General features: G+C 42.8%; 1 protein-coding gene across 4 annotated transcripts in view; it reads left to right on the forward strand.

The window, feature by feature from the left end:
• Positions 1-471: 471 nt before the first annotated feature.
• u2af1 (U2 small nuclear RNA auxiliary factor 1) overlaps positions 472-25528 on the forward strand; it is a 45122-nt gene continuing 20065 nt past the window's right edge. For 2 of the 4 annotated variants that reach the window (XM_072585814.1, XM_072585816.1), the window contains exons 1-3: positions 472-610; positions 10633-10720; positions 17324-17390. In XM_072585814.1, coding sequence (XP_072441915.1) covers positions 567-610; positions 10633-10720; positions 17324-17390 — 199 coding nt within the window. In that variant the 5' untranslated portion in view covers positions 472-566. Of the gene's footprint in view, positions 611-10632; positions 10721-17323; positions 17391-18325; positions 18393-25528 lie in introns of all 4 variants that reach the window. The other 2 variants (XM_072585813.1, XM_072585815.1) reach the window with 1 other exon arrangement.

Genomic DNA, 25528 nt, shown 5'->3' on the forward strand with positions numbered 1-25528 from the left:
GATCAGATATCCTAGCCTAATCTACTCCCAGTTTCCAGCACCTGGCCCATATCCCTCTAAACCCTGCCTATTCATATACCCATCCAAATGCCTCTTAAATGTTGTAATTGTACCAGCCTCCACCACTTCCTCTGGCAGCTCATTCCACACACACACAAAACCCTCTGTGAAAAAGTTGCCCTTTAGGTCCCATGTCAACTTTTCTCCTCTCACCCTCGTTGTGACAGAAGTTAAACATTTTACAAATAACAGGAGGACCTTGTTTGTGGCGTGTACCTTTCCCATTACTATTGTATATTACTACATAGTGACACAGCCCCCTTCCCCATACCCACCATTCCTCTGAGCTCAGGCCCATGCGAGTAGGCCTGGAGTACGTCCAAAACCACACCAGCCAATCAGGTACCGCCGCCTCCTTGGTCACGTGCTGCCTTCCCGCCTCGTCGCCAGAAGCCAAGTGATGCGCCGGTGCCTGCCGGGATTGTTTTTGTCGATGCCCCAGTGCGTGGTGACGTTTCCGGAGGACGTGGTGACGGAGGGTCGGTGCGCGGGCCCAGAGGCTGAAGATGGCGGAGTATCTGGCCTCGATCTTCGGCACCGAAAAGGACAAGTGAGTGTTGCCCGATAGCGGAGCTGGGAGAATCTTCCGGCCGCTCACTCGCCCCGCCCGGCCCGGCTCGGCTCGGCTCGGTTCAGCTTAGCTTGTCTCGGCACGGCACTTGGGGCAGACTGCACCAGCCTCACAGACCAGGGGCCTACACAACATGGCGGAGTGGCTGCTCGTAGCGAGGCATAATGGGGCCTAGGCGGAGACGGAGGCCCGGGGGAAAGAGACGGGCCCCGGGCGGATCCGGGATCCGGGAACCGGGATCCGGGAAAAGAGCGAGGGTTAATTGTGAAGGTGGTGTGGGGGCGGGGGAGGTACCTCAAACGGCTGCGGGAACAGAGGCCACAGGATCTCCCGGGGATCTGAAACCCTGAGAGGGACAAGAGGCACTGAGGCTCATGATTTCGAAACTGGGGAGAGTTAGCACAATCGCGATGGGCTTAATGTCTCTTTTGTGTTAAACCATAAGAAGTACGACACTCAGCCCTTCGAGTTTGCTCTGCCATTAATGAGATCCATGAAGTGGAGGTGTTGGTGTTGGTGTTGGACTGAGCTGGACAAAATTTAAAATCGCACCACACCAGGTTATAGCTTTCGGACCACTGCTTCTTCATATGGCTGTGGAGCAGAATCAAAAGACACAGACATTATAGCAAAATATTATAATGTCGTGCAACTAAAATGATATATTGAACAAGGCAAAAGTGAGCACTGCAGATGCTGGAAGTCAGAGTCTAGGTTAGTGGTGCTGGAAAAGCACAGCAGGTCAGGCATATCTGAGGAGCATTCCGAGCACCACTCTAATCTAGATATAAAGAACAAAGAAAACTTACAGCCCAGGAACAGGCCCTTCGGCCCTCTAAGCCTGAGCCGATCCAAACCTGTTGGTCAATTTAAGACCATAAGACGTAGGAACGGAAGTAAGGCCATTCGGCCCATCGAGTCCACTCCGCCATTCAATCATGGCTGATGGGCATTTCAACTCCACTTAACTGCATTCTCCCCGTAGCCCTTAATTCCTTGTGACATCAAGAATTTATCAATTTCTGCCTTGAAGACAGTTAGCATCCCAGTCTCCACTGCACTCTGCAGCAACAAATTTCACAGGCCCACCACTCTTTGGTTGAAGAAATGTCTCCGCATTTCTGTTCTGAATTTACCCCCTCTAATTCTAAGGCTGTGTCCACGGGTCCTAGTCTCCTCGCCTAACGGAAACAATTTCCTAGCATCCACCCTCTCCAAGCTATGTATTATCTTGTAAGTTTCTATTAGATCTCCCCTTAATCTTCTAAACTCCAGTGAATACAATCCCAGGATCCTCAGCCGTTCCTCATATGTTAGACCTACCATTCCAGGGATCTGGGATCTAGCATCTAAGCATCTAATTTCTAAGCATCTGTATCCCTCTGCTCCCCACCTACTCATTCATCTGTCCAGGTGCATCTTAAATGAATCTACTGTGTCTGCCTCTACCACCTCTGCTGGCAACGTGTTCCAAACACCCACCACCCTCTCTGTGAAGTACGTATCGCGTGTATCCCCCTTAAAACTTTTCACCTCTCACCTTGAGAGCATGACCTCTCATTATTGAATCCTTCACCCTGGGAAAAAGCTTGTCGCTATCCACCCTTCATGATGTTGTAAACCCCAATCTCCTTTTTCTAATGAAAATAAACCTAACCTACTCCACCTTTCTTCATAGCTAGCATCTTTCATACCAGGCAACCTTCTCTGCACCCTCTCCAAAGCGCCCACATCTTTTTGATAATGTGGCGACCAGAACTGTACACAGTATTCTAAATGGGGCCAACCAACGTCTTGTACAATTTTAATATGACCTGCCAGCTCTTATACTCAATACCCCGTCCAATGAAGGCAAGCATGCTATATGCCTTCTTGACCACTCTATCCACCTGTGCAGCAACCTTCAGGGTATAATGGACCTGTACTCTCAGATCTTTCTGCCCATTAACTTTTCCCAAGGGTCTTCCGTTTACAGTATAATTCGCTTGATAATTAGTCTTGCCCTAAATGCAACTCCTCACACTTTTTCTGGATTGAAAAACCATCTGCCAGTTTTCCGCCAACACTCCAGTCTATCTATATCCTCCTGTATTCTCTAACAGCCCCTTCTGCTTTCTGCTACTCCACCAATCTTCGTGTCATCTGCAAACTTGCTGATCATACCATCAGTGACCTCTTCCAGATCATTTATGTATATTACAAACAACAATGGCCCCAACACTGACCCCTGTGGAATACCATGGGCCACCTTTCTCCATTTTGAGAAACTCCTTTCAACTACTACTCTGTCTCCTGTTGCTCAACCAGTTCTTTATCCACCGAGCTAGGACACCCTGCACGCCATGTTACTTCATTTTCTCTATTAGTCTACCATGGAGAACCTTATCAAACGCCTTACTAAAGTCCATGTGTATGACATCAACAGCCCTTCCTTCATCTATCAACTTGGTCACTTCCTCGAAGAACTCTATTAAGTTGGTAAGGTATGATCTCCCCCGCACAAAACCATGTTGCCTATCACTAATAAGCCCATTCTTTTCTAAATATAAATAGATCCTATCCCTCAGTACCTTCTCCACCAACTTTCCCACCACTGACGTCAGGCTCACTGGTCTGTAGTTACCCGGAATATCCCTACTGCCCTTTTACGGGGGGCAACATGAGCAACCCCCCGGTCCTCCAGCACCTCACCTGTGTTTAAGGATGCCACAAAAATATCTGTCAGGGCCCCAGCTATTTCCCCTCTCTCACCTCCCTCATCCACCTGGGATAGATCCCATCCGGTCCTGGGGATTTATCCACCTTAATAACCTCTAGCCTACCCAACACATCTTTCCTACTTATGTCAACGTGATCCAGAGTAATCAAACTTCTATCTCGAATCTCAACATTCATCATGTTCCTCTCCTCAGTGAACACTGATGAACAAACCTAGATTGCTGTTTTAGAATGGGTTGCAGGTTTTGCTTCATTAATATGTAAACCCTGAAAGTACTTTTAAATCACATTCTCAAGATAACTTAAGGTTTTGTTTTAAAATTGTCATTTCAGCTCAGACAGTGCATTAAAGGTGTATGGTTAGAGTCTGCATACCAATCTTGAGTCAGACTAGTTCTATTTCAAAAGTAGGAATTTATAAAATTAAATGGATTGACTGCCTGCCTGCAGATTGTATGCTTTTTGAGCAAAATAGAATGTCTGCAAATACAATTTGGCAAATGCGAATTCACCCATAGACTTGTGTGTGTATGCATGAGAGTGGCAGTTCATGTGAGGGTGTGTGTTTGCATGTGAGAAAGTCTGATGGAATATAAGCCTGTAAGAGGGTGTGTGTGTGTGTGTAGTGGGATGGCCTCCAAGGCAGGCTTGTGATATTCAACAATGCAGAGTGGCCGTGCAGAGGCTGATAGCCATGTTCAGTACCCATGAGGATGGCCTCAACTGGGACCTTGGTTTCATGTCACACTACAGGTGATCCCACTACAGTATACGAGTGCGCACACACTTAATCTCACTTACACGGACCCTCTCTCATACACACACTTTCTCAAACACGTGCACACACCTCCTCACAGGCTTATACTCTGTTGCACTCACTAAGCATGTGTGCACGCTAGCACTCTTGCGCGCACACAAGTCTATGGGGTGCATTTGCAGACCCCTTCTATTTTGCTCAAAACGCATACAATCTGCAAGCAGTCAATCGATGTAACATTTTATAAATTTTTACTTGGAAAATAAACCAGTCTGACTCAAGATTGGGATACAGACAGACTCCAACCTCACACCTTTAATGCATTGTCTGAGCAGAGATGTTACTTTTTTTTAAATAAAACCTTATGTTATCGAGAATGTGGCTTAAAAGAAGTTCTGGGATTTACATGTTAATGAACTGAAACCTGCAATCCATTCTAAGGTCTAGGTTTGTTCAATATATCATTTCAATTGAATGACACTAATCTTTTGCTATAAATTCTGTGTCTTATGATCCTGCTTCACAGCTACCTGATGAAGGAGCATTGCTCCGAAAGCTAGTACTTCCAAATAAACCTGTTGGACTATAACCTGGTGTTGTCTGATTTTTACATTAATGTGATCATGGCTGAGTTGATTATCCTCAGCTGTCCTTTCTTGCTTTTCTCCATAATCCTTCTTTCCCTTAATCTGCTTATCTCAACCTTGGTAAATTGTAGGTCAGTGAATCTTGATTGAGGTAAAGAAATTATTGCAGAGGGTTCTTAGGGATAGGATTTACTCACATTTGGAAAAGTATGAACTTAGTTCCGATAATGTGGAGATGCCAGTCTTGGACCAGGGTTGACAAAGCTAAAAATCTCACAACACCAGGTTATAATCCAACAGGTTTATTTGGAAGTGCTATCTTTTGGACCACTGTTCCTTAATCAGATTAAGACCATAAGACGTAGGAGTGGAAGTAAGGCCATTCGGCCCATCAAGTCCACAATGCCGTTCAATCATGGCTGATGGGCATTTCAACGCCACTTACCTGCACTCTCCCTGTAGCCCTTAATTCCTTGCGAGCTCAAGAATTTATCAATCTCTGCCTTGAAGACATTTAATGTCCCGGCCTCGACTGCGATCCGTGGCAATGAATTCCACAGGCCTACCACTCTCTGGCTGAAGAAATGTCTCCTCATTTCCATTCTAAACTGACCCCCTTTGATTCTAAGGCTGTGCCCGTGGTTCCTAGTATCCCCACCTAACAGAAACAAACTCCCAGCATTCACCTTTCTAAGCCATACATTATCTTGTAAGTTTCTATTAGATCCCCCCCTCAACCTTCTAGACTCTAATGAATCCCAGGATCCTCAGCAATTCATCATATGTTAGTCCTATCATTCCAAGGATCATCCTTGTGAATCTCCACTGAACACGCTTCAGTGCCAGTATGTCCTTCCTGACTTGGGGGGCCCAGACTTGGACACAGTATTCTAAATGGGGCTTAACCAGAGCTTTATGAACTCTTAGTAGCACATCGCTGCTTTTACATTCCAACCCTCTTGAGATAAATGACAACATTACATTTGCTTTCTTAATACAGACTCAACTTGCAAGTCAACCTTTAGAGAATCCTGGGCAAAAGTGAGGACTGCAATGCTGGAAATCACGAGTCTAGATTAGACTGGAAAATCAGATTAGGCTGGAAAAGCACAGCAGGTCGGGCAGCATCCGAGGAGCAGAAAAATCGATGTTTCGGGCAAAAGCTGTCTTTAGAGAATCCTGGACTAGCACTCCCAGATCCCTTTGTACTTTGGCTTTATGAATTTTCTCACCATTTAGAAAATAGTCCATGCCTGTATTCTTTATTTTCCAAAGTGCAAGACCTCGCATTTGCTCATATTGAATTTCATCAGCCATTTCTTGGACCACTCTCCTAAACTGTCTAAATCTTTCTGCAGCCTCCCTATCTCCTCAGAACTACCTTCCTGTCCGCCTAACCTCGTATCATTAGTGAACTCTGCCAGAATGCCCCAGTCCCCTCATCCAGATCATTAATATATAAAGTGAACAGCTGCAACTCCAACAGTGAACCCTGCGGGACACCACTTGTCACTAGCTGCCATTCAGAAAAAGAACCTTTTATCCTAACTCTGTGCCTTCTGTCAGACAGCCAATTCTCAATCCATGCCAGTAGTTCTCCTTGAACACCATGGGCCCTCACCTTAGCAGCCTCCAGTGAGGCACTTTATCAAAGGTATTTTGGAAATCTAGATAGATAACATCCACTGGGTTTCCCTGGTCTAACCTACTTGTTACCTCTTCAAAGAATCCTAACGGGTTTGTCAGGCATGACCTCCCTTTACTAAATCCATGCTGACTTATTCTCATCTGACCCTGCACTTCCAAGACTTTAGAAATCTCACCGTTAACGATGGATTCTAAAATTTTACCATCAACCGAGGTTAGGCTAATCGGCCTATAATTTTCCATCTTTTGTCTTGATTCTTTCTTGAACAAGGGGGTTACAACAGCGATTTTCTAAGCACCTGGGACTTTCCCTGACTCCAGTGATTTTTGAAAGATTACAACCAGCGCGCCTGCTATTTCTTCAGCCACCTCCCTCAGAACTCTAGGATGTAGCCTATCCGGGCCAGGAGATTTATCAGTTTTTAGATCTATTTTCTAGCACTTTTTCTCTTTTGTAATGGCTGCCATACTCAACTCTGACCTTTGACTCTCCTTAATTGTTGGGATATTACTCCTGTCTTCTACTGTGAAGACTGACACAAAGTAATTATTAAGTTCTTCACCTATTTCCTTATCTCCCAGCACTAGTCTTCCAGCATCAGTTTGGAGCGGCCCAATTCCTCTCGTTTGTTTCTTATGTACTGAAAGAAACGGATGCAAATTCAGTGGCCTGAAAGCTAGTACTTCCAAATAAACCTGTTGGACTATAAGCTGGTCCTGTGATTTTTAACTTATTTCCGATAGGTAGAATGGCTTTCTGTAGAGAAGGTCATGTCTCACAAACTTGATTGAGTTTTTTGAATAATTGAAAAGGTAATTGAGGAAAGGGTGGTGTACGCTGTTTGTATGTAGTTTTACATGGCCTTTACAAGGTCCCTCCTATAAGGCTGATCCAAAAGATGAAGTTACAGGGGATCTGTGGAGAACTGGTAGGATGGATACAAAATTGGCTTTGTCGTAGAAGACAGAATAGCAGTGGAAAGGAGATTTTCTGATTGGTGATCTGTGACTAGTCTGTTCTGCAATGATCAGTGCTGGGGCCCTGTTGTTTGTAATATAAATGATTTGGACAAGAATGTAAATGGTGTGATTAGTAAGTTCATGGATGGTGCAAAGATTTGGGGAGCTGCAGTCAGTGAGGAGGATTACCAGAAGCTACAGCACATATGATAATCTGGAGATTTAGGCAGAGAAATGGCAGGTGGAATGACATCCATATCCTATGAATGCATTTTTAAAAAAGGTTAGGAAAGTCATTTCACACTTTCTACACAGTGCTGAAGCAAGTGTCATCACAGTACACAAATATTGACAAAATTATACTCTGAATACTTAGAATTGAGCAGTACCATTAATGTGATGCCATTAGCGTCAGCCATATGTTCTAGTGATTGGCTGATCACTTTCTGAACACCCCAAGCCATCTACTTTTAACCTACCTTTGATGCAAGGATGAAGAGTTACACTTGACTTATATTTCTTAAAACTTAATGAATAAAGCGGGTGATTTTTCTTAAGATTTATTACTAAAGTGGTCAGCAAGGGTAGATTTGTAAAAAAAACTTTTTGCTATTGTGTTTGACATGGTGTGAAAATTAGAACTAACCGTGTAAAGTTTGGTGACGGTTCATGAAGAAGCAGAAGTTTGGAACTCTAATGGTATTTGATTCATTAATTTTAAATGAGATTGCTGAACAGTTTTGAACTGTGGTATGAAAGGAATGAGGCAAAGGCAAGTATGTGGAGTTCGATCACAGGTCAGACTCTTTCTGATTGAATGGTGGAACAAGATCGACTGGGTGAATATTTGAGAATGCAAGCTCCAATTATCTTGTGATTGCTTGTAGTTAAGTTCTCCTGCTCCTTGGATGCTGCCTGACCTCCTGGGTTTTTTTTCACCACCACACTCTAAACTCTAATCTCCAGCATCTGCAGTCCTCGCTTTCTCCTAGTAGTTAAGTTCAGCCTATGATCATTAGCAGGAAGAGGTATGGAATCAGTAATTGAAGAACAGAATTTCTCCTGCAGTCTAAATACAGTGGCTTCAGTCTTCCCAATATTTACTGTTAAAATATTTTCTCCAATTAATCAAGGGTTAGTAGGAGTGAACAAGATGAGACCCATCTTTAGCTCGTGTTGTCAAATGCTGATAGTTTTCTGGTGTGTAGGTGAGAAGTCATGCATTTATGAAGCATTATGGCCCCAGGACAGCCTAAGTACATTTGAAACAAACCAGGGAAATATGCTTTCTTAATAAAGAATTCTATAAGTTGAAGCTTCCATCATTGATTCTGCCTTAGTTACTTTTAAATAAAAACTTTATAAGCGTTCACTCTTAAACAGTGGAACCATTATCTGGGACAGGATAATCTGCTGTTAATATAAAGCAAGTTTCTGCCTTAGATATGATCACTATTTCCTGCTGGAAGTAGATAAAGCTAATCTAATTCTGATTTCAGTTGCTTTTACAAGTCACAGATTTGAAGCCAACACAGTAGTGAGACCCATTCATGTATTCCTGATGATGTGATGCTTGGATCCAATTGCTATTAGCCTGCAAGGGGGCACCTGTGATCATACACAAATAAATCACCTGTTTCTCTGGTTTTGAAGGATATACTCTTTTACTGTGCAATAGTAAATTGTTAAGAAAACAATGTGATTCTCCCACAGATTGAAATTTATTAGACCATTGTGTATTCCTGCTAGAGAGCTGTGGCACCTGGATGTTGCAATCTGTTCTTAAGAATGTCACGACATACAAAATCAAACCGTTTAGGAAGAGGTTTTGAGCATACGATGGAGATGCCTTGCTTACTGTATGCAGCTTACTAATGGGGGTCCCCTGGTGAAGCAGTTGCTTGTTACTCCAGTCTCCTGTGCTTGTGAGAGAACTGTCTTGAGACAATCTCCTTGTGAACCAGTCTGACTGTGAGGCCACACCTATCTATGTAATCATATGTTGTCTTGATGATGTTACTATAATAAATAGGAGAATAGGCCATTTGCCCCCTTTAGCCTGCTCTGCTATTCACTAAGATCATGACTGAACTGATCTTAGCAACTTCACTTTACCTTCTGCTTGTAACTCTTGGCTTCCTTTATTCAAAATTTTGCCGATCACAGCCTTGTGTATATTCAGTGAACCTTCTTCAGCTGCTGTCTGGGATGGAACATTCCAAACATTAATCAGAAACAGTCATTTTAATCAGCTTCTTAAAGGAAATGCCCTTCATTCTGAAACTGACCCCCTTATTCTACATTCTACCATGAGAGGAAGCAACCTCTATCTATCGTATCAAGCCTTTTCAGAATTAAATGTTGCAATAAAATCAATTCATTCTTTCAAATTTCAATGAGGAAAGTCAAACTTTACCCTAAGAATCAGCCAAGTGAATCTTGTCATTGCACGTATAGTCTGTCTTAAGACCAGACCTGTACCTAGTATTGTAGGAGTGTTCACACCTGTGCCCAGTATATTTATAAGTGGCAACAAATAAAAATACTTCCTGACTTTTATACACCCACCCCCCCCCACCCCCTTGCAATGGAGGCCTTCTTAATTGCTTACTGTATCTGTATGTTAACAGTGATGTGTAAACAAAATAATCTGACTCTGTACTGCAACATTTTGCAGTCTCTGTCCATTGAAGTATTTTGGTGTATAACAAATTGAAAGCGAGAGCACATGAGGAACAAATGGTAAGATATTGGATAGTGTCAAAGTAAGAGGGCATGTAATATAGCCTAAATTAGGTTCATAGTGTGGAAATGAGCACACCATTTGCCAAACTTTTAAGGTACAAGAGCAAATCTCAATACGTTGTCCTATATTTATTAATCTTGGAGGCCATGATGAATTTGGAATCTGAAATTTCTTTTCAGTATCTCAGAATTCTGTCAGATGATTAATTATACTTTTTAAATTTGCAACTTACATTTAGATGTGAGGTCACAGTGAGTGGAACCTCACCTCAACTATTGCAATCACTATAGTTCTTGCTGCTCAAACCTGTCAGAGTTTCAGCAGTTGAGCTGCTGCTCATACAATGGCACATGCCCAAGTTGGGTACATCAGCAAGCCAGACCCTCTGGCATTATTTGGATTCATTGTATTAAAGTAAAATTTGGAGCAGTTTGAAACTTTGTGGAATTCAATGTAAAATAAGTGTATTTGACTGAAGGAGGGGAATCATATGGAGAATAATTCTCATTCAAATTAGAAAGCACTAAGATTAAAAGATACGTTGTGACTGAATGCTGTACTGAGCAGATGTGTCCTCTTATAACAGGGTCAACTGTTCATTTTATTTTAAAATTGGAGCCTGTCGTCATGGAGATAGATGTTCTCGTTTGCACAACAAGCCAACTTTCAGTCAGGTGAGTTTGCTATGTGTTCATAATATGAAATTATGATTGTATTCAACAGCTCTCCAGGAGCTGTCACTCATGCACATGCTAGTCAAAGGTGATGCACACTGCCTTAATGCTTTTAACAATCTTTCCCATTGCTAAGATTATTACCGCCTCCTGTAAATCAGGACTGTTCTTATCTTTTGTGTCTGTCTACCTCCTTCTGAAATGCTGGAATCATGACTCTGGTCTACCAGTTTGCGGAAGCGTTAAACTGGTTGGGAAGTATCCAGCTTCTTGTTTTTCCTGCCGATTTATGTACTAGAGGCTAATCCAGCCTTCCTTTGTGAAACGTTTTTAAAACAAACACCTTAGGAAGAGCAGCCAGACTCCATCTATTTTCAGACAAAATTGTGCCAATGCTGCAAGCTATTGTGCTTTCTATTTTATCTAGGGTAAATCCATCAACTACAATTTGTACTACACATGTTTATTGATGAAGAAACAGCTGCTGCGGCATAGAATCAGGTGTGCTTCCTCACTGTGTCTGTTTTGCAGAGATTCTTATCCAGCTTGCATCATGAGTACATTAGCTGATGTTGACACACCTCCTCCTGTACATCTCAAAACGGATGGCTCATTTTAATGTACAATTGACCAGCTTTTCAAATCTCTACACTGGGGAAACAGTTTATTTCATTTGTTTTCAGTACTGAGTATACATGTCTCTATGAGGAAACAGTCTGTGTTTTGACGAATTACATTTGTCCATTGTGATGTTACAGCAGACCTTCAAAGCCCTTCATGTCATGAAAACATTTTGGTTGCAGTAACTTAATGGTTCAGTGCTGATTTTTGCTGCATTGAGTTTTCAAATCCATGTGCCATTTCTCACAAATAAATGCAGCTATTTCCTCATCCACAAACTATCTGCTTCCCTCAGTACCAGAAGAAGCTATGCTGAGGACTGGCTTTGACTTTTAGTTTTGTAATGGATATTTCATTTCTCAAGTTGGCCCATGCAGAGCCTATGGAAAGACCGTATTTTTCTGCCTCCAATTGTTAAACTGGGCAGGATATTTTCTACTAAATTACTTGTTCAGATTCTGTTTGCTGTATGTAATTGGACTTCAATTTGACTTTAATTCCAATTTCAGTTTTAAAGCTAGTTTTGGTGAAGGGGCTTTACAAAATAAAACTGACCCACACATGCCCTGCAGGTTAGTATCCCCACTTATGCCATGAAGTTTCAAATGTTGGGAAGAGCAGTCCTGCTGTTGTTGAATAGCTGGGTGCAAACTTAATATTGTGTTGCATGGGGTTTTTCATCAGGCAATAATTAGGTATAACTGGATGAAATGAAAATCTGGAATTCAGTTTGTTTCCTTCCTCCATTTTAAAGAAAAAAAAAACCAGCTCACGTGATTGATATTGTTGGATAGGGCAAACTTACCCTTGCTGTTTTCCCATAGTCTTGGCTGAGTGGTTAATGAAATGAGATTGAAGTTGATTGGTAGGAGAGCTCTTGAGGCACAGTGATATTGTCCCTCCCTCTTGGTTAGAAGGTCCAAGTTTAGATCCCACCTGCCCCAGGCATGTCATAACATCTGAACAGATTGCAAAGAAAAACCTAAATCTTTAATTTAGATAATCCTGACCTCTACCCATCTTTTTTGAAGTCCCAAAGCCTCTAGCACTTGCTGAGTTGGTTTTTCTCTGTTGTTTTGTGCATAATACAGTTGATTTGCAGCTTGCCCTCTCTGTGGCCTTTCTGTTTAATATGAAGAACAAGGGAATTGATGTTTTGGGCATAAGCCCTTCAAGGAATAATACGTTTGGGCCAAGGGGGCTGAGAGATAAATGGGTGGAGGGTGGGGCTGGGGGGAAGGTAGCTGAGGGTCCAATAGGTAGATGAAGATGGGGATGAAAGGTAATAGGAGGGTAGAGCGATAGGTAGGAAAGAAGATGGACAGGTCGAGAGGGTGGTGCTGAGTTGGAAGGTTGGATCTGGGATAAGGTGGGGGGAGGGGAATTGGGAAACTGGCGAAATCCACATTGATCCCATGTGTTTGGAAGGTCCCATGGTGGAAAACGAGGCATTCTTCCTCCAGGAAGCAGGTGGTAAGGGTTTGGTGATGGAGGAGACCCAGGACCTGTATGTCCTTGGGGGAGTGGGAGGCCTACTTGCGGATCATTTCAAAGAAATCTCTGGGACACAAGCACTAAGCAGTCCCACTGCCCTGTGGCTGAACACTTTAACTTCCCCCTCTCACTCTCCCCAAGGGCATGCAGGTCCTGGGCTTCCTCTATTTGCAAACCCTTACCACCCGTCGCCTGGAGGAAGAATGCCTCATCTTCCACCTTGGGACCCTCCAACCACATGGGATCAAAGTGGATTTCACCAGTTTCCTCAACTTCCTTTCCCTCACCTTATCCTAGACCCAACTTCCAACTTGGCACCGCCCTCTTGAACTGTCCTACCTGTCCATCTTCCCTTCCACCTATCTGCTCCACCCTCCTCTCTGATCTATCACTTTCACCCACACCTTCATCTACCTATCGTACTCTCAGCTCCACATACCTCTTTCCCCACCCCCCCATCTCCTCGTGACCCAGCCCCACCCTCTCTTTTATCTCTCATCCCCCTTGGTCCACAAGCCTCATTCCTGATGAAGGGCTTATGCCCGAGATGCCTATTCTCCTCCTCAGGTGCTGCCTGAAGGGCTGTGCTTTTCAGCGCCACACTCTCAACTCTGATCTCCAAAACCTGCTGTCCTCAGTTTCTCGTGTCTATTTAATACTATGAGTGATACGGCCATAGGCTAAATCTGTATCATGGGCTGAGGATTAATGCTTCAAGATGGTGGTTGTCAAATGTTCATTTGACACCAGATCAAATGTGAATTGTGAAGAGTTGAGAAACCGCTGCATTGCCCTAATAGACCTTGGTAGCTGTGTTGATGCTGAATTTCAGCAAAGTTATCATGCTTTATATTCAAGCACAAGCTGATACTTGGTATTTGTTTTTATTATTTGTGCCTGTCTAGGTGCCAAGTGATACTTTTCAAATTCCCAAACATCCGCTCAAAAGATCTACATTTTGTCAGCAGACTTGTTTCATCTGTCACGAGAATGGTTTTGATTCCTCCAGCTTTCCTTTTTACAATAACAGTACAAGTTATGTGGAAGCTGAAGCAGTATTGCAATGGCAAATTGTCTCCCATTAAAAGTGCTGCGTCAGAGCACATCTCTATCCGTCATAACTGCTGTTAGGGCTTATCCCTCCTGTCACATCTGCGCCATTAGGGCCCATAACTGCCTTAAGAGCCCGTCCCTTCCATTGTAACTGTGGCATTAGGGCCCGTCCCTTCCCGTAGTAACTGTGACGTTAGGGCCCGTCCCTTCCCATTGTAACTGTGGCGTTAGGGCCCGTCCCTTCCCATTGTAACTGTGGCATTAGGGCCCGTCCCTTCCCGTAGTAACTGTGGCGTTAGGGCCCGTCCCTTCCCGTAGTAACTGTGGCGTTAGGGCCCGTCCCTTCCCGTAGTAACTGTGGCGTTAGGGCCCGTCCCTTCCCGTAGTAACTGTGACGTTAGGGCCCGTCCCTTCCCGTAGTAACTGTGGCGTTAGGGCCCGTCCCTTCCCGTAGTAACTGTGCCGTTAGGGCCCGTCCCTTCCCGTAGTAACTGTGGCGTTAGGGCCCGTCCCTTCCCGTAGTAACTGTGCCGTTAGGGCCCGTCCCTTCCCGTAGTAACTGTGACGTTAGGGCCCGTCCCTTCCCGTAGTAACTGTGCCGTTAGGGCCCGTCCCTTCCCGTAGTAACTGTGACGTTAGGGCCCGTCCCTTCCCGTAGTAACTGTGACGTTAGGGCCCGTCCCTTCCCGTAGTAACTGTGGCGTTAGGGCCCGTCCCTTCCCGTAGTAACTGTGGCGTTAGGGCCCGTCCCTTCCCGTAGTAACTGTGGCGTTAGGGCCCGTCCCTTCCCGTAGTAACTGTGGCGTTAGGGCCCGTCCCTTCCCGTAGTAACTGTGGCGTTAGGGCCCGTCCCTTCCCGTAGTAACTGTGGCGTTAGGGCCCGTCCCTTCCCGTAGTAACTGTGGCGTTAGGGCCCGTCCCTTCCCGTAGTAACTGTGGCGTTAGGGCCCGTCCCTTCCCGTAGTAACTGTGGCGTTAGGGCCCGTCCCTTCCCGTAGTAACTGTGGCGTTAGGGCCCGTCCCTTCCCGTAGTAACTGTGGCGTTAGGGCCCGTCCCTTCCCGTAGTAACTGTGACGTTAGGGCCCGTCCCTTCCCATTGTAACTGTGGCGTTAGGGCCCGTCCCTTCCCATTGTAACTGTGGCATTAGGGCCTGTCCCTTCCCGTAGTAACTGTGCCGTGGAGAATGCCTGAAGTGGTGGATATGACAGTTGTTTTTCCTGTTTAGCTGTTTGGTAATCTTTGGACTTAACTGTTGGTATACCTATTTTCTCCCTCCTTGATATGGTTTTAAGACAACAAATTTAATATCCTCAATCCTGGGGCCATATTAGTTACTGTTCAGGGAAATGGCTGCGTCACATGGATCTTGGAGTATGGTTAGAGTGGTTAACTATGTTGATTCCCTGCAACATCCATGAGGTTACCCTTGATTGCAGCGTATGTTCCAAAGTGTCATTAAAGTGAAGTAATGTGGCATGTGTATTTGAATTTCACTTCTCATGGCATCTTCACACCACCTGTCAGAAATGTTAGTGAACCTTGTGGCCAATATTGCAATTTAGTTTTGTAATTGGCTGTTCTCAAAACCGCCATTGTCTGATTCTATCTCTTCAATCTGTTAATCCTTTATATTAGCTTTGAGAAGCATTTCTACTTGCTGATCTCCCTTCTGTTGTGATGCTCCAAAGCATGTAAAATTTTCTGTTTCTTTCTGTACTGTTCTGCCTCTGCCACTCTTGATCGTAGCTCAGGGGGCCTGTTTTCATTTTTAATCCTTGACCATCTCTGTCATTAGACTTGAGGATCAACAGAATGAATACAAATGTGAACACATACATTCCACAGGAGGAAGCTGTTGCCAGTGTTCAGGAACTGTCCCTGCTCATTTTAGTTAACCCTGCATACATCAGATACTGAGACAATTCTGCTTTGTGTCCTGTTCCTGCTTAGGTACTTCAGCTGGTGTGTTTATTGCTAACTTATCAGAGGTTGTGTTCTGCATTTTCATTGGGTGCATGTGGAATTAATTGAAATCTCTGTGCACCTCTACCTCTAAGCATTTTGTTGGCTCTTTCATTGCGGATGCTGCTTGTGATGTGCTGCTTGCTTTTTGATTCAATGAATCATTGCAGCTTTGTAATTGGAACAGATATGCAAACCCTTTGTTAAAGCTGTCATTGCATATCTATCTCCTGTTAACGTAATAATTGAGAGTAAATCTTGTCAGGCACCACTGTGCTTGGTTTGAGATGGTAGCCATTTGCACAGAGCTTTCTAATCATGCCAGCTGCTTATAACTCTGCTCCTAGGCACCAAGATATTTCCCTTTTTAAAACTGCTTATCCATGTTAAAAATTGACTAAAACGTTCCTTTCAAATTGCAGCTTCTATTTCTAGGAGCTTGACGAGCTGCTGAACAATGGAGGTTTTATTTCTACCAATTTGTTTTGCATCTAGGTGAAAATCCCTAGTTACATAGTGCAAAATCATGGAAAATGATATTGCAGTATTAACCCAGTGCTACTGGCTGTTCTGGCTACTTCAAGACAGTTAAATGACAAAATGAGCATGATGAAAACTACGCACCTGAAATAAATACAAGTGTCAACAGATGTATCTCTGTCATGACATTTTCCTTGTGAAACGTTTGGGTACAGGATTGATGACTGTGGGTGTTAGAAGTGAACTGGTTGGCACAAATTCCATTTTGATCTCTGTGTGAGATGGAAATGCTGCTTTTGAAAAGAAAAACAGAGTTGCACATATTCCCAGCAAGGGACAGCTGTGGTTATTCCTGCTTTGTGAATTCCATCTAAGACATCGAACTTTCTTCCCATCTAATTCAGCAGCTGCCTTGTAATGTGCATTCTCTCTGATTGCAGATTAAATTGAGTTTGTGTATTGCTTTTGCTCTCAGCATGATCCCATCTGCATCCATTTCAAGAGTATAACTACTTGACTGGCTAAAACAAGTAATTTTTCAAACATGTCTCAGTTATTAAACTTGGTGACTGTTCAGGTTAAGCCTGCTGGTATATTCATGCCATTTTCCCCTGATGCTGCTCGTGATAAAGGCAGTTACAGCTACTTTTAATTTTAACATATGGTGGGTGTGGAGGTCTCCACGTTTTAGTACTGAGCCTTTCCTGCACTGAATGAGAACAGGGACCAGTCTCCAAGATCACGTTGTAAACATAGCCAAATTAAGCAACACTGGGACAAAATAACTTTGATTTCATGGCCAGTGAAAGATTTCATCCCATATTACTGACTCGCTGCTTCTCTACCTCTAGGCTGCCATGTTACATTAAGCTGTATACAGGGTAGCCTCATGAATGTAGCATTGTTTATGATCATGTCAGAGTTCTCTCCACTCCGCAGTCCTCTCCATTATGTGCAGCAGCCAATGGGATTTCCTTTTTTTCTTCTGCAGACCATCTTGATTCAAAACATCTACCGTAATCCCCAAAATAGTGCACAGACGGCAGACGGCTCACACTGTAAGTCCCACCATTGGAGATCTGGGTTTTGGCCATTTTGTAGAGCAGTAGCTGTTGGTCTCGCCTGATTTGAGGCCAATTCATACAAAGATGAGGTGTAAACAAAACGTTGGCATTGATCCAGGGCTTGATGTTCATTTCCCAATAGGCACTACTATTCAAATCTTAAGTGTGCACACATCTTTGCACAGACTTTGTGGGCATCTATAAGTCCTTTCCCAGAATCCAGAGTTGGGAAGGCTGTTGATGATTAATTTGACTTGAAAGACAATGTCTCAGAAAACATCAAACCCTGGCTAGTGAGTGCTGCCAGCGTTGGCTTCTAGACATCAGGTTTTGTGCTGGAGATGATTCAATAGTGTGAGCTCACACTGGGTAAGTAGAGGCTTTTCAGTACCATGCATTGCTGAGATGTGCCAACAACTCAAGACCAGTATCCTGATTCCGTATAACCTCAATATAAATTTGTGGGAATCTCATGGTATAAAATTACTGATAGGACAGTCTTTGTGTACTGACTGAATTTTAGGGCCTGGAGTCTGGGACTAGGGTCTGCAGTGGTAAAGTTATTGTAAATTCCTGTGGTCCTGTGGCTGCACTTCCTGACGTGTTTAAAACAGAATGCATCAGAAAAGCAAATGGTTTTGGATGATGCTCACTATGATGTGTATTTGCGAGCTTTTGTCTTAAGCAAATTTCTGATTCTGAGATATGACCCAGTTACTGGTGGTCCTGCTGCTGTTATATCATGATATCTCCATATCTTCACAGCTTTGTCAGATGGGTTCTGATGAAAATGAAGACTCATCATTCTGAAGGGATTAACTTTTTCTTTTCAGCTCCCCATTTGCCAAGTCAAAGAGCGTAAAGTAGGTTTTAAGTTGAACATTTTTTTAGAGATGTGGTGTGAAAACCTGTTACGTTTTGTATTTCAGACCATTGCGCTCTTGAACTTATACCGTAACCCTCAAAACTGTACCCAGACAGCAGACGGTTTCCACTGTAAGTTAACAAATGTATTTGCAGGTTGTCGAGTTGTATTTATAGTCAGGAGGATGTGTGTTTTGTCATCCAATTCAGTATTTTGTAATAATATAGTTTGAGCAAAGTCTAGTACATGTATGTCTTCCAATTTTCTCAACTGTCTGGCTGAGAGGGGATGGGTGGGAGGGCACATGCTGTAGATGGCAAAGATTGGACCAGAAGACTCAAGATATTGAACAGAAATTTAATCATTTACTGAACACCTCTTCCAGGATGGGATGTCATATTCAGACTAAACTTGATTCAGGGTCTAGAATGTTGCACCAGCTGTCTTTGGGTTTGGTGCTGCCTAAGCATCAGGTCAGAAAAGTGCATCCAAAGCATAATGGACTTGGTTAATTATGTACGTGAAAACCTCTGTTCAGCAGTTAGCTATGATTGGCAGCAGGAAACTCAGTTGCAGTGATGGGTCAGGCCTATTTCTTGAGTTTGAAGCTGTTTGGTGGGAGGGTAAAATAAATCAGCAAAGGGATAGAAGGAAACGTTACTTCAAAAATGTTCACTTTTTTAAAAAATGAAATGTTAATGGACAGTCCTCTCTGAAATGTCATAAAATCGAACAGATAAACAGTAGAGATGAGATCCTGTGAAAGTGTGTATAGACGTTTGCAAAAAAAAATCAACCAACATCACTACAGCACCAGTTTGGCTGCATGGATCTCATACTTTCATTGTGGGCCTATTTCTCTCCGTTAAACAGCAAAACTGGAAAGTGTCTGCTTTTTGCGTCCTGTTAAGTGCAGCTTTGCTGTGCTCAACTGCAGTATAAATAACATGAAATTTAGGAAATCTGGAATAAGATTTATAAACCGCAGAAACCTTTAACTGAAAGATAAACTCTTGCTGATTAGAGCTTGAATTTAAATAAAATCATACAAGCCCCTAGTATATGTGGTACAATAGTATTACTGTTCAGTCCTTGCTTTCAATGATTTTTTTTTTGTGTAAAAGTTGGGACGTGGTTGTTTCCGGAGTCGATTTACAATGGGATATGGGAAGAGGCTGGGAAAGTGGACTCAAGGCAAAGAATCAACAAGATAACTTTGGATGGGAGAGCAGTCTGAGTGGAAGGAATGATTGTCTATGATATTTGAAGCTCCTTTTGAACTTCAATTCATGACACCGCATGAATCATCCCATTCAATTTTTAACCATGCAATGGTGTATACCTAGGATAATAAGTTCATAGGGTAAGGATGGTGCTGGCTAGGCCAACATCTGTTACCAATCCCCAGTTGCCCTGGAGATGGTGATGTGAGCTGCTTTAAATAAGTTTGTAGTTATTTAGGCCAGGCTGTAAGGAAAAGTGATTTCATTGCCTCAAGGACAAGAGTGAACTGCATTGGCTTTTAAAACCATCTGGTAGTTTCTGTGTCACCATTGTGGAGATTGGTTTTTATTCCAGATTTAGTTAATTCACTGTTCCCTCAAGGGTAGAATTTTGTGGCAGCTGTGACAAATTTAGGTGGAGTCCGAGTCACATAACCTTTTTATATATGTTTAAAGCACAGCTAATTATGTGTTTGAACTGGACAGCAATTCAAGAGTGGTTTACATTACAGCTTCAACAGTGGTTAATGTGCACTGGTTCACTTAAAATTTGGCTTGGTTCTTATGCAGATTTCTTCCAGTAAATTTGAATGCTATGATTGACACTTGTGTATCTGGTTGCAGTCTGAAAAGATGATCTGAACCATCAGAAAGAGACTCTACTCAGTATCTTGAGCCTTAAAGTTATATCACGTGGGGTTCAGGGTGAGCTTTTTAATTGGATACAGTGACTTGGAGGTGCTGGTGTTGGACTGGGGTGGACAAATTTACAAAATCCCACAATACCAAGTTATGGTCCAATAGGTCTATTTGGAAGCACTAGCTTCTGGAACACTGCTCCTCCATCAGGTGATTGTGGAGAATAGGATCATGATCACAGCATTTATAGCCAAAGGAGTCCAGTGTCATGGAGATCTGATACACTAAACAATTTTAGATTAAATCTTTCATAATGGGATATGCTGGTTTCTGTTCTTTGACATGTAAATCCCAGAACTACTTTTAAAGTACATTCTCAAATTAGCTCAGTTTTTCTAACAATAGGTGTGAAGTCTGTCTGTGTCCCAATGCTATGTCAGACTGGCAAGCCCTCTGCACAGTTTTAGTTTTACGTGGATTCATGCAGTTTTTGAGCAAAATTAAAATATAATTCTCCAAAAACAAATTCACCCCATAAACTTTTATGTATGCATCTGTAGGTGCGGCAGAGTAGGTGGGCATGAGTGCACATGATTGTGTGTAAGCTTGGTTAAGTATGAGTTGAGAGTGTGGGGACTGTATGTGTGTGCATATGAGAGAGAGCATGTGTACGAGAGGGTCTGCGTGGCTGAGAGAGTATGTAGGGGTGTGTATGTGTGAGAGAATGTACCAGGTAGTGGGGTCACCTGTAGTGTGACATGAACCCACGGTCCCAGTTGAGGCCATTACTGTGGGTACTGAACTTTGCTATCAGCTTCTGCTCAGCCACTCTGCATTGTCGCTTGTCCTGAAGTCTGTCTTGGATAGTCACCCAAAGGTCTGAGGCTGAATGTCTCGGACCACTGAGTGTTCCCCGAGTGGGAGGCTGGGAAAATGGACTCAAGGCAAAGAATCGAAACCAGCCTATCCCATTCTAAAATATGTAAGGTTTAATCTAAAATTGTTTAATGTATCACATTTCCATGACACTGGACTCCTTTGACTATAAATTCTGATCATGATCTTATTCTCCACAATTACCTCTTGGCATTCCGAAAGCTAGTGCTTCCAAATAGATCTAATTTCATACAAGATTAACTTAATGGCAAGAGAGAATGTGATGGTGGAGGTTTTGTTTAGGATTGGAGGCCAGTGACCAAAGATGTTTCATTGTGATCAGTGCTGATCCACTTTTATTATTTATATAAATGATTTGGATGTGGATATAGAAAACATGGTTAGTAAGTTTGCGAATGATATCAAGTTTGATGGTATAGTCAACAGTGGAGAAAACTATCTAAGTTTACAAAGAAATCTTGCTAAATTGGGTCAATGGACTGAAGAGTGGCAGATGGAGTTTAATTTGGATAAATGTGGTATTGCATTTTGGTACAACAAACAACTGTAGGATTTGTACAATTGAAAGTAGGGTCTTGGATAGTGTTGTAGAATAGAGAGCACGAGGGGTTCTTTGAAATTTGTGTCTGGTATAGATGGGGTGGTTAAGAAAGCATTAAGCATGCTTACCTTCATTTCTCAGGCCTTTGAGTATAGGAGTTGGGACATTATGTTGAAGTAATCCAAGATGTTCTTGAGGTTTCTTCTGGAATAGTGTCCAGTTGTGGTTGCCCTCTTACAGGAAGCGTATTATTAAGCTGAAAAGGATTCTGAAGAGATTTACCAGGATATTGTTGGGAATGGAAGATTTGAGTTATAAGGAGATGCTGGGTAACCTGTGACTTTTTTCACTGGAGCACAGGAAGTTGGGGGGGGTGACCTTACAGAGATTTATAGAATCATGAGCATTGTGGATAAGATGAATGGCAGATGTCTTTTCCCTAGGGTGGGGGATTTTAAGGTGAGAAGAGAAAGATTTTAAAATGATGGGCAATTTTTTTTTTTAATCGCATTGGTTTAATGAGAAATGAACTTCCAGAAGAAGTGGTGAATACAGTTGCAATTACATCGTTTAAAAGATCTTTAGATAAGTACTTGAAGAAATGTTTGAAGGGATATGGGCCAAGTGCTGGCAGGTAGGACTCGTTTAGTTTGGGATTATGGTCAGCATGGACTAGTTGGGCCAAAGGGTCTGCTTTCTTGTTGTATAACTATTATGAGATGTTCTTGGCATTTGGGTCGTAAAGCACAGTTTTTGGGGTTCAAGGTAAGGGCAAATCTGCATGCTCTCTGGGAGATGGCTTCTCAGGTCTGTTTACCACAAAGTCTGTTACTCAAACCCCCAGCTAGGGCACTTCCTGGGTATTGTGTAATCAGTTGGTTTTGATCGGGGGTGTGGCTCCTTCACAGATCCTTCATTTGGGGAAGTATCGGTAGAGTTGTAACTGAAGAAAAGCTCAGTTTAGGGCTGCCACTGTCTTGCCACCTTTCACCTCCCAAAAGCTACCTTGTTTTTGAATGTTCTTGCTTTCAAACTGTTCTGACTCTAAGACTGCAACTTAATTGAGGGCTGAACCTAAACTAAAATCAGTTTGGCAAAAGGGAAAATGAAAAGCAAAAAATCATCATGTTTGTCAGCACAGAACTGCTCACCCTAGGGTCATAGAGGTCTACAGTGCAGAAACATTTTAAAATGATGGCCCATCAACTCTGTGCCAGTCAAAAATAATCACCTAACTGTTCTAATCCCATCTTTCAGTACTTGTCCCATAGTCTTGTATGTCTTGGCATTACAAGGTTAAGTGCTCCTCAAATGTTGAGGGTTTCTGCCTTTACTACCCATACAGGTTCTCATCACCCTAGTGAGTGAAAATTTTATTTCCTCCCAGTCCCTCTATACTTCCTGACCCTTAGCTTAAATTTATGCCCCGATGATCATTGATTCCCTCCACCATGGCAGCATCCTGGTAATTCTCCACACGCTCCAGTGCAATCGCTTCCCTCCTGTAATGCGGATTTTTGAGCTGCACTCTAAACGCTAACTGTGACCCAACCAGCCTTTACGCTGTTCCAGCATAACTTCCCTGCTCTTAAGCAATGCCTCAGCTAATAAAGGCAAGTATCCCAAATGTAGCCTTATCCTTACCTGCTCCCTCAATGGACTCATGGACATGCACACCAAAGTCACTCTGAGCTTCCCAGGGTCCAACCATTCTTCATGTATTCTCTTCACTTGTTTGTCCTGCCCAAGTGCATCACCTCGCACTTATCCAATTGCATTCCATTTGCCAATGACCTGTCCATCTATATACTCCTATAATCAAAGGCTTTCCTCCTCGCTACTTACCATCCCACCAGTTCTTGTATCGTCCACAAATTTGCTGAACAAACCCATACGTTCAAGTCTAAATCTTTTATATACACCATAAACAGCATGGGCCCCAATGCAAAGTCCTACTAGACACAGGCTTCCATTCACAAAATAACTCCCAGCTACCACCCTGTGCTTTTGGATGCTCATCTATTCTGCATCCGGTTTGCCACATTTCCTTCAAGGGTTGTTACCTTTGGTATCAATCTATTATCAAAAGCCTTGCTGAAATCCAAGTGGACTACATCAAATGGATCGTCTACACACCTGGTTAATCAAGCTGTTCAAATCTGAAGTCCCCCTAATAAAACCATGCTGACAGTTATTGATTAATCCCGGCCTCTCCAAGTGCAGATTAATTCTACCCACCAAATTTGCTTCCAGAACTTTACCCACCATCCAGGTTAGACTGACTAGTCTATAGTTTCCTGGTTTATCTCTTACTTTTTACTTCTTGAATAACCATCCCATTCACTTTCCTCGAATCCTCGAGCAACTCACTTATGGCAAGAGAGGAATTGAAAATTGTTTTCAGTGCCTGTAGTATTTCCTCCCGTGTCTCTCAAAAGCCTGGGATGCATTTTGTCAGGCCCAGGATATTTATCTACTTTTAGGTTTGCCAGGCTACTCTGGACCTCCTTTCTGTGTTACTTTAAGTATATCACAATTGCCTGATCCCTATACCCAATGGTGCATCTCGCTGTGAATACTGGCACAAAGTATTCATTTACAACGCTACCTATGTCCTCTGGCTCCATGCACAAATTATCAGTGTGGTCGTTAATGCCTCTACTCTTTCCTTGGTTATCCTTTTATCCTTGACATAGATGGAAATAACTTAAGGTTTTCCTTTCATTTTCTCTATTATTTTTTCATGCCCCTTTTTGCTCTCCTAATTTTCTTTTTAAAGTTTTCCTCTTGCACTCTCTCTACTCCTGTACAGCCTTTGTTGTTTAGAGCCCCCAGTATCTGCTATAAGCCTCCCTTTCCTCTTTATCCAATCCTGTCTGTGCCTTGATATCCAGAGATCACAGGATTTGTGGTCCCACCTTTTATCTTCATTGAAACATGTTAGCCCCATACTCTCCCTATTACCACCCTGAACGTGTCGCACCAATTATTCCACTATCTTGACACAGATTTGCCTCAAAGTATCTCCTCCTAGTCTACTCCAGCCAAATCATACCTGATCTTGTTAAAATCAACTCTCCCTCAGTTTTGAACCTTGATTTCAAGCCCATTGAACTGTTGGGGGATCTTTAGTGCACTCCCAAAATCATTGCTTCTTTTGGTTTTGAAGTTGCACATTTTTTCCCCTGACACTACAGTCTTTCGACTTTGGCTGGGCACAGCTTAGGAAGGATATATTGACCTTGAAGGGAATACAATGTAGTTTTACAAGAAAGATATCTAGGCTTCAGTGGTTAAGTCATGAGGACAGGCTATTTTCTCTAGAATTTAGAAGGATAAAGGGTGATCTGATCAGTGAATTCACCTATTAACAGGATAAAGATAAGGTAGATAAACAATTTCCACTGCTTGGGGATTCTAAAACTGCAGGATATAGTCTGAGAATTAGGGCCATATTGTTCAGAACAGGTGTTCAGAGGCACTTTCTCACACAAAGGGTGAGAGAGATTTGTAACTCTCTCCCACAAATAGCAGTTAATGCTAGATAGGTTGTTAATTTTAAATTTGAGATAGATACATGTTTATTCTACAAAATTTAAGGGATATGGACCAAAAACAGGTATATAGTCATATTGGAAGGAAACTGACATTTTGGTCCAACTTGTCCATGCTGACCAGACATCTCAATCTGGCCTCATTCATTTTTGATGGCCATCCAGATGCCTGGTATATGTTGTAATTGTACTCCCCACCACAATTTTCTCTGGCAGCTTGTTCCATACATGCCCCACATTCTGCGTGAAAATGTTACTCCCCCACGTCCTTTTTAAATCTTTGCTCTCTCACCTGTGCCCTCCACATTTGGACTCTTTTTTTTTCCACCCTAGAAATAAAGGCCTTGGCTATTCACCCGCATGACTATATAAACCTTGACACAGTCACCTTCCAGCCTCTGACACTCCAGAGG

The sequence above is a fragment of the Chiloscyllium punctatum genome, chromosome 15 (genome assembly GCF_047496795.1).
Source record: "Chiloscyllium punctatum isolate Juve2018m chromosome 15, sChiPun1.3, whole genome shotgun sequence".
NCBI classification, from domain to species: domain Eukaryota; kingdom Metazoa; phylum Chordata; class Chondrichthyes; order Orectolobiformes; family Hemiscylliidae; genus Chiloscyllium; species Chiloscyllium punctatum.